Here is a 13,543-nt window from a genome sequence, read left to right as displayed (position 1 = left end):
GAGGCACAAATGATCATGTCATCACATTCATAGGGTAGCAGTTGGCATTACAGAGCTGCTGTCTTATGATGGTGGTTGATCAGGTCCATAGTTTTCTGCTTTGAAAGGTGAGCCACTAAGGAGCTGCCATCCTAACATTGGGCTCCCAGGCTGTCATCTTGCATTAAATGGCAAGGAATGGGGGAATGGTGTGACTCTGTTGTGGCTGTTGGCCTCTGCCTGTGTGATGATGCTGAATATTATTACTTTTTAAAATATGTGAATACTGTAGTTTTCAGTCTAACAATCTCATTTGTGGATTTTAATAACAGCTGCAAAATATTCCCCCCCCCAAAAAAAGCTACAGGAGAAACCATTGAAATGTTAAATATAAATATCTGAATGCTAAGTATTCACAGTGGGGGAGGAATGAGAGGAACAAATCAAAAGGGCCCTTTCAAACTCTGCTAGCCTTCTAAGCCTCATTTTGAATATGTCAAAAGGTTTTTTGTTTCTAGAAATGCACATGGGCCCACCCAGCCCATTGCAGGCACAGCGGCCACATGTGGAAAGATTTCCATGGGACATCGCAGAATCTGATTTCCTCGCCCATCCCTTTAGTCTCTTGCCAAGATATTATGGCCAATGGCATCTCCCAAACCATTATGAAGAATGGAGGCCTGTAGGCATCTCCCATATTGCCTTCCCGCCCGCCTCCCTCTGCTCTGCCAAGGAACTTGAGCATGAAACTGGTGTTCCTTGACCAAGCAGAGAGCATAGGCTGAATGGAGTTATGGAAGGTACGCACAGGTCTCCAATTCATGAAATGGTTTGATATGGTCCCTGTGAAGGGCGTGAGATCTGTTATTCCCTATGGGCATTGTCAGCATGTGGCAGATGTACCTACAATTAGACAGAGCTATCCCCGAAACAAAGCTGCATTTGATCCTTTCCAGGCCATATTACTTGGTCATTCCTGGTCAGAACATTAACACATCTATAACTAAGAGATGCTGGTGAGATGGGTTAGAGAAGGGAAAATGGCTGTTGCTGAGTGGTTTCTAAGGGGGAGAGGGAGACCCATAGCCTCACCAGTGGGGAGCTGTCAGGGGTTATTGCAAGTTCATTGCAGGTGAAGGACCAGCAAGAGCACCCTGTCATGTGTGGGCCTATGACATCATTGACGCTCAGCATTGCTGACTGTTTACCAGCAGAATGCTTCCACTTTACTGCCTATGCCGTCTTCCCATGACAGCAAACAGTCAGAATATGGAACTGGTGTTTCTTGGTTGTCATTCAGCGATGGCAGCCATGTATTGTCCTTTGCCCCACTTCACTAGCCATCACTGTATGTATCCCATTTTCTGACTTTCCTTTGCAAAGACTCCACTTTGTGGCTTGCATTTCCTCCAAGTGCAGTTTCAAATAGAAAGATAACTCTTATCTTTCTGTGTGTGTATATGTTCCACTTAATTCCAATATGCAAAATAAAGCTGTATACTTTTCTCTTGAGTTTGCCAGGAGCAACATGGCATTATATTCTCAGCCTGTTATCTTTGGTTTTTATGAGCCAGTAGTCTGAGGGAGGAAAATAAATTGTCAGGTAGACTTTGTGGGACATGAGCATGTGAAATAATGCTCCTAATTGTTCCAAACCAACTATGTGAAGTAAAAAGACTTGCTGGTGCTACAGATAGATGTACGAGTGGAAGGGGATGGACCATCCTGATGTCAGCTGATTTGTTGCAAATCAACAGATAATCATGACATGCATAACTGGAATGGCCATGATGTTTGCCTGTTCCTCATTCCCACACTCAACAGCAGCAGCCATTCTCTAGACTTCTGTCTGTCAGAGACATGGACATACTCATTGGTAAAAGGCCTGTACTGCACTACAGGGACTACTGATGCAATTCTTGGGATCCCAAGCAATGTCAATGTATTTTGTTTTCCCTATGTTAAATTTGGCAGCTTTGTTCTGTTCTTTTCAGGTCTTTTGTAGGACCAACATTCGGTGGATTCCTAAATGACAAGCTGGGTTTTGAGTGGGCTGCAGCCATACAAGGCGGATGGCCACTGCTGAGTGTACGTAGAGCCATATTCCTGGATTGATCTTTTTTACTGTGTTTGTATCTGAGATATTTCCAGTGTACTAACAGGCTGCTTTCTTTTAAGGGACTGGCTATTGGAATTTATTATATCTATGAGGCCTCATGTAGAAGAAGGTACTGTGAATCTTACTCTTCCCCTTAAAACTGTATTCAAAGTAACATATTTTCAGACTCATGTTTTGAATTTTTTTTCCATATAGCCCACCAGCATCTAATACCAAATTGTTCAGTTTCTTTGGCTTCATCCAAAGGCAAGCTGAATATGTTGAAATGGCATTATGATTCAGTCTGCCCCTCCTATTCTCTGAGCTCTATATTTGCTAGGAGATGATGTATGTAGGATGGAATCAAAAAATTACTGAAAAAAATATATTTTTCTTATCCAACATTCATATTATGTTGAAGCTGTTTAATTGCTGCTCCTTGATGCCATTTCCTCTTTTCCTACTACTATTTTGCCATCACTGGACTTGGCCATATGTGTCTACACTGCCATTTAAGGGAGAGGCTACGGCTCAGTGGTAGAGCATCTGCTTGGCCTGCAGAAGGTCACAGCTTCAGTCCTCAGCATCTGCTGTTAAAATGATCAAGTAATAGGTGAGATCCTGGAGAGCCAGGCTACCAGTCAGAGTAGGCAGTGCTGACCTTGCTAGACCAATGGACTGATGTGGTATAGGGCAGCTTTGTGTGTTTATATGTGTTCTATTGGCTGTGACAACCTGTGTGACTCTGTGTAGGTGTGTGTGTGTGTCTGAGCATCTGTGTCAGGACTTGTTCTGGCCCCACCTTAACCTGGGATGAAGACTCCTTAAGGGCTAATAAGTTCCTCATGGTACCCACTACACTTGATGCTCCTTGTACCACAGCAGGTTTTCATTCAAAAGCCAGTGGAGCAAACAGAGGAGGAAACTCTTGAGTGGCCCCATCTACTTCCAGTACTGCAGGTAGTCCCCCAGAATCCCAGGAACAAAGGACATGGTGACCCAGAGCCAAAGCCAGGACTTGGCAAAGAATCATATGCCTGGCAGTTCAAGGCTTCCCACTCTCTAGTCCCTGGTGGAAGGACAACACCATTCTCTAGACTTTTGCAGGATTCAGGAACCAATTCAAGCTGCAGGAAGGAGGGGGGTTATCAGCTTCCCTACATAAGCCTTCAGTTGAGCTCTAGCCTTCCTCTCCTAGTTCATACTAAACCCCAGACAGCTCCTTGCAGCAACATTGAGAGTCAGCTCCAGCTTGGCCTGATCTTGGCCTGTGGCAAGATACCCCACGCCTTCATCCCTGGCAGACCAGGAAGTGAAAGGGACAACCTATAATGTCACCACATGAAACATAGTGCTATCAACAAAACCATATGTAATCACCACTAAAAAGGCTAAATGGCAGTGTGAATAAATCAAAGGCAAAAGAATAAGGGCAAAAAATAGGAAAATGGCACTAAGAACAGCACGTAACAATGCAGGTACATTTGCCACAAATGCAAAAAATCACTAAACTTTGTTTTCTGTACTCATAAAACATGACTAAGTGAAGACTTTTTTTCTCATAATGTTTGTGTGCTAGTGTCCATCCCCCCACCCCCACCCCGTGACCGTTGGTCAGTCATACACATTCAGTCTAGTTACATAGTTGTGGTGAGGATAAAATGGAGAAGGGGGAGCCATGGATGCCACCCTGAGCTCCTTGGAGGAAGATTGGAATAAAATTGCACTGTGTTTTTTTCTCTATCTTGGTCAAGTCTGCAAAGACACACTCAGAATCTTGACTATTTTTTAACTTTTGTTATTTTTACTTCCACAAAGATCCTCTTCGCAAGACGTGCTGGGTACAGAGGAAGAAAGAGCTCATCTTTTATCTAGTGAAACATAGTTGGAAATCTTCCCTATCAGCGGTTCAAATCTAATTTTGCGTGGCCTAGAAGCATAACTCACTCATAAGGGGCTGTGTGGAGCCCTCTTATACTACCCTGTGAAGAATTCTGAAGCCTTTACAACTGTAATGTACCATTCCATCATTTAGATAATTAGTGCCTTTCTATTTTGGGCATTCCTGTGGTGAGTTATTTGAAGTGGCTATATCAAAGAGTATATGTACAGGAGAAATATTTTACACAATGTGAAATTAATATATAGTACAATGGGCCAAATCTTCCATAGTCTACTTTTGTACTTAACACCACCATTGTCCAGACTAAATAAATCTGCTGGTCCAGTTTCTGCAGAAGTATAACTTATTCTAGTAAATGTTGTTAATACTTTTTATGGAATATTATGTTGATGATTTAAAACTATGTACATGACTCCAAGAGTAAAAGAATAAAACACTACAGTGAATAAATAAAATCGCTTCTCTCTCTACCTTGTTTCCCCTCAGTACTAACCCAAACAGCATTGTTCTTCATTGTGGTACACATGTAATACACCCTGGTTTCTTATATTGCATACATCCTCTGATCCAAAGCACTGTGCGTACTCAGATGTGTATTTTGGTAAAAAGCACAGTGCAACACATACATCCATTTTGGATGTGTTTTGAACACTTCCCTCCACTGAAATCTGTTGCTTGGTGTTTCTGGGTTGCGCTTGTTGAAATGAGTTATGGAGCTCCAGATGTGTATTAAAAGTCCCTGTGATTCAAGAAATGCTGAACCAGGACTATAAATTTTAAAAGAAAAGTCTATGGTGAATATGTTCTCATATTCACACAATGACTGGATTCAAGTGGGGCCTTCACTAAGGCTTGAGTTTCTCAAAATGTAGCAGCTGGCCCATCACCTTTTTCATTTGCTAATGCTCAGAGGATAGTTTATGGTCCTTCCTCCTGCTGGCTACATCACAGAGGCACAGCTTTGTTTTCCAGTGCAAAGAAAGGTGACTCTGCTCATCAACAAAGCACATGGGGACTGTGCTGATTAGTAATGGGAAAAACAGCAGAGATGGGCATTTTTAAATAAACAAAATTCAAACCAAATTGCCTCCATTTGTTAGTGTATTAAATCTGATTGCCAAAAATGACAGCTGGTAATATTTGGAAGTGTCTGTACCATGCAAGTTGAGACAGGTGAGAGGGGTAGCAATGATTGAGACTGGTCCAGAAGGCAAGCAGACTGACAATGGCTTCTTCCAGCCAGAAACGTTAGCAGATCTTCCTATTGAAGAAGATCATCTCCACAGATAATACTTAGATTGCATTTCTATGTTCTGTCAGTCATTTCACCAAGAGCTTAAAAAAAAAAATAGGTCCTTTCTATACACTATTTTGTTCTCAGTTCTGGATCTGAACCTGCATGCCGGGGAAAAGGCAGGTGTACTTCCATCTTGGGAGGCAGTGGCTATCTTTCACCTATGCTAAACAATATATCTACGTGGGAATTCTCTAATGTAGCATTTTGCTTGTATCTTCTGGAAAACTAGAAAGTGGGCTGCATAACAATGAATGAAGCCTCTGCTATATTAATGCTTTAATTTTCATAGTGGAAAATGCCTCAAGAACAATATACTAGGAATTGTGGGTATTATATTATTTATTTGATAAAAATAAGATATATAGGCAAACACTTTCCTCCCAGTGAAAGACATGAAACTCACGCAGAGTGAGAGATCTGTGATAAGAATAGACTGGAGATCTCTCCATGTAACCAAAATCAGTGAGAATAAAACCTCTGAGATGTCTCTAGTAGCAAGTAAAAGCAGCCCCACCATTTCCTTTTTACAAATTTCTCCCGTTCCCCAATACTGTAGTTAGCCCTAGTTGGGGGTGAGGGGAGAGAAAAGGCACGTAAAGAAAGGGGGAGGTGGATCTATTAACAGCCTAGCAAGGAGACCTGAATTCTGCCCCCTCCCATACTTTCATGTGGTGCTTGAAATATTTTTTTATCCCAGATGGGCTTACTTCCAGTATCAGAGGTGGACTGGGGGAAAATGCTTCAGATACTAGATTAAGGCATGGAAGGGCTCAGGCTTTTTCTCTCATTCATGGTCTCTGATATTGTTTAATCAGATTGTTTAATCCCTCGCTCCTCATCTCCTACTTGATTAAAAAAAAACCTTTTCCAGTGTTATTCCACCTTGTTATGCCTGCAAGTGAGAATTTTAATTACCTGTAAAATTAACTGTAATTAGCAGGGAGGATCCCTTGGGTGGAGGTTAAAATTTCTGATTATTTCGACTGAACTGGTTTGGAGAGAAAAAAATCATAGATTCATAGAGTTGGAAGGGGCCATACAGGCAATCTAGTCCAATCCCCTGCTTAATGCAGGATGAGCCTAGAGCAGTGGTTCCCAACTTTTTTTTTTTTTTTGGCCATGCCCCACCTAAGCATCTCTAAAATCCTGATGCCCCCCCTGTGACATATAATTCTTAGCGGGCTTTCCCCCTCTCCATTGCCACCATGTACATTCTGATTTTAATTTAAAAAATGTGTATGTCACAATATATCTTTATATACTGTATATGAGGCCCCTAGAACCATAAGAAATGCAAAGAATTCACTGTTAATAACTCATTCTTGAATTGCCCCCCTTAAAAATCAAATTGCCCCCCTGTGGGGTGTGTGCCCCACATTGGGAACCACTGGCCTAGAGCATCACTGACAAGTGCTTGTCTAGATCCATATATGAAGGGTCAAGTGGAGTGTTCTTGGTTTTGCACTCCTTCATGTTCATGAATTGTAGAAATTCCATTATTTTGTTCCTTTGACTGATTGAGAATCTGCACTAGGATCAACCCCTTTGTCTCTGCAGTCTCTTGACATTCCGCAGAAGCAGGTGGAGTGAATTCCCATGCTGTAAATGGAATCTCTCTGGTTTCCTCTTCACAAACCTCTGGATCATCAAAGTTATTAATTTGTTTGTTATTAATAACATCTCTCTCATCTATGTACACTGCATTCAAAGCTTGTACTTTATAAGTCTTTAGATCCATAACTCTGTATCCTCTTGATTGGGGATGGTACCCAACAAGAATTCCAAGTTCCAAATTCCAAGTAGGATCCATTTTTCCCCTTCTCTCTCTCGGGATGTATTCAAATACACGAGATCTGAAAGCTTTCAAATGTTTCAGACTAGGCTTTCTGACATTCCATTTCTCATATGGAGTCATGTTAATAGCACTTGAAATTGTCCTATTGTAAAGGTAGGCTGCTGTATTTACACATTCTCCCCAGCAGGGGTAAGGTAAGCCTGCCTGTAGCAAAAGACATCTTGCACTTTGCGTCAGAGTTCTATTGAATCTCTCTGATAATCCATTGTGCTTGGGCGTGTATGCAACCGAGGTTGCATGCTCTGTTCCTTCAGATTCAAGAATCTCTTTCATTTCACTATTAAGGTACTCAGTCCCATTATCAGTGTATAGCAATTGTATTCCTTTATTGTGCTTATTCCTCATCAGAGCAACATAAGCTTTAAATCTTTCAGCTACTTCAGTCTTTGATTTCAACAAGTAGACGTAAGCATAACGACTTGCACTGTCTATGAAATGCAGAACATATTTTGCCCCTCCTGCAGTTGGCTTGAGTGGGCCAATCAAATCAGAATGTATTTCTTCTAAAATCTCTGCTTTAACATTGCTTGGTCTCTGTACATGCCTAGGAGCAGTCCCTTTTGCCCTGAGACAAGTTTCACAATGTTCTTTGTCCTTAAAGCATTCTTTTACCGGCACTTCACAATCAATCAGCAATTGTTTCACAGACTTAAGGTTTTTGTGGCCAAGTTTCATGTGCCACGCATACAAGCATTCTCTATGTGCACAATCTGTAGCTTTCTGCTCTGTCAGTCCTTCATTAAAAGCAGCTAAGTATTCTGTTTCCTCATCAACATTTCCATCATCTTCATCCTCACAGAAATCATTTTCATCAGAATTAGCACTGTCCTCAGAATCACTATAGTCCACTATCTGATCTGCAACATTTTCCAAGCAAAAATGAGAACCTTCTGAGAGAATCTCATATTCTCTGCCTTGTGAGTTAAATAAACAACATCTGTCCTTGCTTATTGTCACTTGGAAATTAGCATTCACTAGCCTTTTCACAGATAGTAAACATTCCTTAGAGTTTGGCAAATAAAACACATTTTGCAGCTTAAGATCCATAACAGTTCCACAAAGGCTTTGGATGGAAACTGAAACTTCTCCCTTCTGAGTGCACATATATCTTTCACCATTTGCCATAATGAGGGTTTCATTGCAAGGGTCCATGTTATCATATGCCTCCTCTATTCCACATGTGTGACACTCCGCTCCAGAGTCAAGCAATAACCTTTGCACACACTTTGAATCATTTCTAGCTGAGAAAACATTCTTAGATTCATTTGTTACCATTTAAGCTGTAAGCTCATGCGATCTTTTAGTTTTGCTTTGGCTGTGGCTCCCTCTTGTGGCTGACTGGCGCTGTTGTCTGTCCTGCCTTTGTCTAGAATTGGCAGGCTTTTCCACTTGGCTTGGCCGAGGGGGGGGGAATTCCTCCTCTTGAATCCCTTTGTCTACATTCAAAAGACTTGTGCCCATGTTTGCCGCAGTTAAAACATTTAATTCCTCTTTTCTCATTTACATGTAATACAGACATTCCATGAGATAGTTCATCTTCTCGGCTCCGGTCTGTTTCAAATTGCTTAAGAGCAGTAAGTAGTAAGAGTTAAATTCTCTCTGCCTAAGAGATTGCTCTTCTCCGCGTTAAACTTTGGATGCAAGCTCCCAATAAAGATTGTAAGAAAGTCTGCTTCACTCACTTCCCCTCCTGCAAATTTCACCTGTGATTCCAAATCCTGCATGTTTTTAAGGTGTTGCAGGAGAGTAATATTTCCAGGCATTCTACTTGAGAATAATGTTGCCTTGAGGGCCATCAGCTGATTATCTGACAAAACTCCATACTTTTCATTAAGCACAGCCATCATTTCTTTGGCTGTATTATTACTCAATATGATGCTTGATTCTGTCGGGGTGATTGCATTAATTAGCAGGCATATAGCTTGCGCATCAGCTTTCTCAAAGGTTTTAAACTGTTCACTCCCAGTATCTCCTGGGGCATCTTCATTTAGTACGTGCTGAATCCCCAGAGCTTTAAATGCAAATTCAACAGTCCTTTTCCATACGGGAAAAGATGTTTGTCTGATGTATGGAATGGCCATGGATTGGGTCCCCTTAACGTTTGAACTCACGGTTCCCGGGTTTGTGCTCGATGTGGCTTGCTCTCCATTCTCTCCCATTCCTGCAGCGCACAGCTCCTCTCCTCAGGGTTACAAGCGCGGTGGTTGATCTTCCCTGTCGTCCGTTGCACATGAAAAGTTCCCTTAGGCGTTTGTAAAAATCCTTTCATCTCTAGTGAAAAATCCCAACTCAAAAGATGTGCAGTGAGACTTTACTTCAATAACCAATAACCCCAAACCGTCCAAACCGACTGACCTCTGCTACCAATTTGTTGAGGTTCTGGAACTGACTTATTCATCTGCTACCGATTTCAGAGGGATAGGATTGTTGCTTATTGCTTAATGAAAGTAAAGTGAGTCACTCACGCACAATAACAGACAAAGTCATTTGTCTTAGTAAAAACCAATCTTTACTAAATTAACTCAAGGGTAGGGTTCACTGGGAGTAAAAAAATAATCCATTCTACATGGTTAAGTTTCCTAACCTTGCCAGATGCTTCTGGCAGGTACTAAGCTTACACATGAGTAGGCATTCTTAAAGGAGTAAGTTGCCTCTCCATCCTTTCAGGTTGGTATCCAAAAGGTAACAGAATACTGCTTTCGCTTCTACACAAAGGAAGTAGGAAAGCAATAAAAATGCAGATTGCAAGTGTACGTGACAAACAAACACGTCTGCAATGGATACTCACTGACCACTTGGTTAATTAACACATTACATCATTTCCTTGAACTGGTCAGCATCTATACATTCATTATTAATCCTTAACTGTCTGACATGTAACAAAGCTCGCTACCTAATGCCCAACACAGCCTTACTCCCTGTAAGTAGACGAGGCTTTATTTTTCTCCCGCTGCCCCTCTACAACCCTCATGCCAAGACCCTAAGCATATTGATGCAACTGTCTAAGTTACGCAAGTCTAAGACCTTTGCAATTTCAAAATGTTCCTTCCCCCCAACCATCACCGGTATTTCAGGACGCGGTTCAGGATGCCATTCAGGAGAAGGTACATGTGGTTTTAGTAAACTGACATGAAAGACAGGATGGATCCGCCGGAGTGATTTTGGGAGTGAAAGTTCCACAGTCACTGGGTTAATGATACGAGCAATGGGGAAGGGACCCACGTACTTGGCACTGAGTTTGTTACACAGGCGGTTGGACCGTAGATTTTTGGTGGACAAGTAAACCATGTCCCCCACTGAGTAGTCCTTGCCTGGTGAGCGATGTATATCAGCTTGAGCCTTGTATTTACATTTAGCTCACTCCAGGTTTCGTACCAGCCAAGGCCAGGTTGTCTGAATCACGTGAACCCAGTCAGCAACATTTTCACCCCCCTCCATCCTGGAGACATTGTTATGGCTCATGGGTCCGAAGTCTTGCCCATAAACGGCCTGAAAGGGGCTAAATCCAGTGGATTGATGCACAGCATTATTGTATGCATATTTAGCAAAGGGTAACAATTCAACCCAATCATCCTGGTGATAGTTAACATAACAGCACAGGTAGCATTCTAGTACAGCATTCACTCGTTTCGTTTGGCCATCAGTTTGGGGGTGGAAAGCACTTGAGAGACCTTGTTACACCCCCACTAATTTTAAGAAAGCTTTCCAAAACTTAGCCATGTAGTTACTTCCGCGGTCGCTCACTACCTTGCGCAGAAAGGAATGTAGATGGAAGACCTGTGACACAAAGAGGCAGGCCAGTTTTGGGGTGGACAGGATGCCTGCCTAAGGGACGAGATGCACCTATTTAGAGAACAGGTCAGTGATTACCCAGAGTACAGTTTTTCCCTCGCTGAGGGGGAGGTCAGTCATCAAGACCATAGCAATTACTTCCCAGGGTCTAGTGGGGGTCTCTAACGGTTGCAATAAGCTGGGAGGCTTCCCTTGGGCCCTTTTAACAGTAGCGCAGACTGGACAACTGCAGATGAACGAATCCACATCAGTTCGCATGCCCGCCCACCAAAACTGTCTCCGTAACAAATGTAGCGTTTTTAGAAACCCAAAGTGCCCCGCGGTCTTGGCTCCATGAACTAGCTGTAGTACTTCCTTCCGTAGCCCTTTAGGCACATACAGCTTAGAGTCTTTGTACCAAAAACCTCCACATTCAGTCAGAGCGGAGGGAAGGGTTTGCGCAGAGAGTTGGCAAGCGGAACGAAGCGAGGCCAAAAAAGTCTGTTAGATCCATCCCATCTGGCGGTGTGGGTTCCGTGCTGGTGGGAGGGGATGTCCCCGAGGGGGGTTGGGTGGCTGGACTGCCAGGGTGGCCGGGTGCAGGCAGAGCTGGCGAAGGAGGCGAGGGGGGTGGTGCGGTCAGGCCGACTGGCGAGGTTGGGCTTGAACTGCCACCCCCCTGTGAAGGCTGTGGCGGGAGCCGGGCTTGCGATCGAGTTTGGACTGCTAGAGTGGGCAGCAAACCTCTTTGAGCAGGAGTGAACAGGGACTCCTTGGGGCATTCAACCTTGGTTGGGTATTGGGGAAGCCTGGATAGAGCATCAGCCAGGACATTCTGTTTCCCTGGTATGTGTTTTAATATGAAGCGGAACTGCGCAAAGAAGTCCGCCCAGAGTACCTATTTCGTGGACAGTTTACGGGCCCCCGTGAGCGCCTCCAGGTTCTTGTGATCGCTCCATACTTCAAAAGGGACTTTAGACCCCTCCAAAAATTGTCTCCACACCTTAAGGGCATGGTGGACAGCAGCCGCTTCCTTTTCCCAGATTGGCCAGTTGAGTTGGGATTGCGCGAACGTCTTAGAGAAGTAAGTGCAAGGATACAGAAGACCGTCCCTCCCCTGCTGTAGAAGCGCACCCCCCATTGCCACGACCGAGGCGTCAACCTGGACTGTCATGGGCTATCATATGTGAACAGGATTTTGATATGAGAGCATGTCCCATTAGGCTTCATGAGGACAGAAATATGTTACAGAAATGATGTCATTTCATAGATTGGAACACCTGGAACACCTGTGACTGCATTAAGCTCAAGGCTAGTAACTTGCTATTAAAATCATTTCATATCATTAAAGGTCACAGCTGCAGGGATGCCGATTAAGCAAAACATACAGCTGGACATACAGCTGGACAAACAGCTGGACAAAGATAGACAAAGTCATATCCATTAACTATAACAGATGTCAGTCAAGGGTACAGTACCATTTATAATTGAATAGCCTATTGAACTACTGACTAAACTAGTTATAGTTTATAGAATGCCTTAGCTAAGGGATGCTGGAACTAAAATTCTTTCACCAAGGCCACATGTTCTTCCATGGTCTTGGTGTATATTAAAATATCATCTAAATAAAGAATTACTCCTTTGAACAGCAAGTCATTAACACCTCATTGATCATTTGAATGAAGACACTCGTAGCCCCCGTCAAGCCAAACGGCATGACTAAATACTCAAACATTCCAAAACAACTAGAGAAGGCTGTCTTGTGTTCATCACCTTCCCTGATCTGAATACGATGGTAGGCTTCTACTAAATCAAGTTTAGCAAACATGCGACCTTCCTTCACCTGAGCAAGCAGCTCTGGAATAAGCGGAAGGGGGTACGCATTAGTCTGTGTGACCGCATTGAGTCTGCGGAAATCGATACAGAGTCGCAAATCACCAGGCTTTTTCTTTACAAAGAAAGAGGGCACTGAGTGAGGCACTGAAGACGGACATATAAACCCCCTTGCCAAATTGGTGTCCAAATAGTCTCTTAACACTGCCTTTTCCTTAGGACTCATAGGGTAAATTTTCCCTTTGGAGAGTTTGCCTTCTCCTATCACTTCAATTGCACAGTCAGTGGCTCGATGGGGAGGTAATTCATCACACTCACGCACATCAAATACATCAGCAAACTGTGCATATTCCTTAGGGAGTCGGGGCGGTGGAGCCTCCGCTGATGGCTGCTCTTGCAACGTGGCCACTTGTTCTTTGAACGCCACCTCCCTGCTGTGTCGGTCACACTGAGCTTGCGAGAAAGTGATAGTCTGAGCTTTCCAGTCTATGGACGGACTATGACCATGTAACCAGTTCATTCCCAGCACAATGGGATATTTGACAGAGGGGGCTATAGTAAAATGGAGCTGTTCCCAATGCTCCCCAACTCCCGAGGCAACTCAGGTTGTCCTATGAGTGACCGCCCCCCCCCCTTAAAGTCACTACCGTCCATCTGGGCAAACTGAATGGGTTCAGGCAATTCCACCCTCTTCACCCGTAACTTATGTGCAGTCTCTTCATTCATTAGGATCCGAGCACAGCCGGAATCAACTAGGGCCAGTACTCGCAACATGCCCCCCCTTAGGTAACACGATGGCTACCTCAA

General features: G+C 43.4%; 1 protein-coding gene across 1 annotated transcript in view; it reads left to right on the top strand.

The window, feature by feature from the left end:
* Positions 1 to 4,001, top strand: part of SLC18B1 (solute carrier family 18 member B1) — a 28,882-nt gene extending 24,881 nt beyond the window's left edge. The window contains exons 11-13 of the mRNA XM_056856610.1: positions 1,974 to 2,067; positions 2,158 to 2,207; positions 3,896 to 4,001. Of these exons, the coding sequence (XP_056712588.1) occupies positions 1,974 to 2,067; positions 2,158 to 2,207; positions 3,896 to 3,962 (211 nt within the window). The 3' untranslated portion in view covers positions 3,963 to 4,001. The remainder of the gene's footprint in view (positions 1 to 1,973; positions 2,068 to 2,157; positions 2,208 to 3,895) is intronic.
* The last annotated feature ends 9,542 nt before the right edge of the window (positions 4,002 to 13,543 follow it).

This window comes from Euleptes europaea, chromosome 10 (assembly GCF_029931775.1).
Source record: "Euleptes europaea isolate rEulEur1 chromosome 10, rEulEur1.hap1, whole genome shotgun sequence".
Lineage (NCBI taxonomy): Eukaryota > Metazoa > Chordata > Lepidosauria > Squamata > Sphaerodactylidae > Euleptes > Euleptes europaea.
Note: the sequence above shows the minus strand (reverse complement) of the source record. Positions and strands in the feature narration are given on the sequence as shown.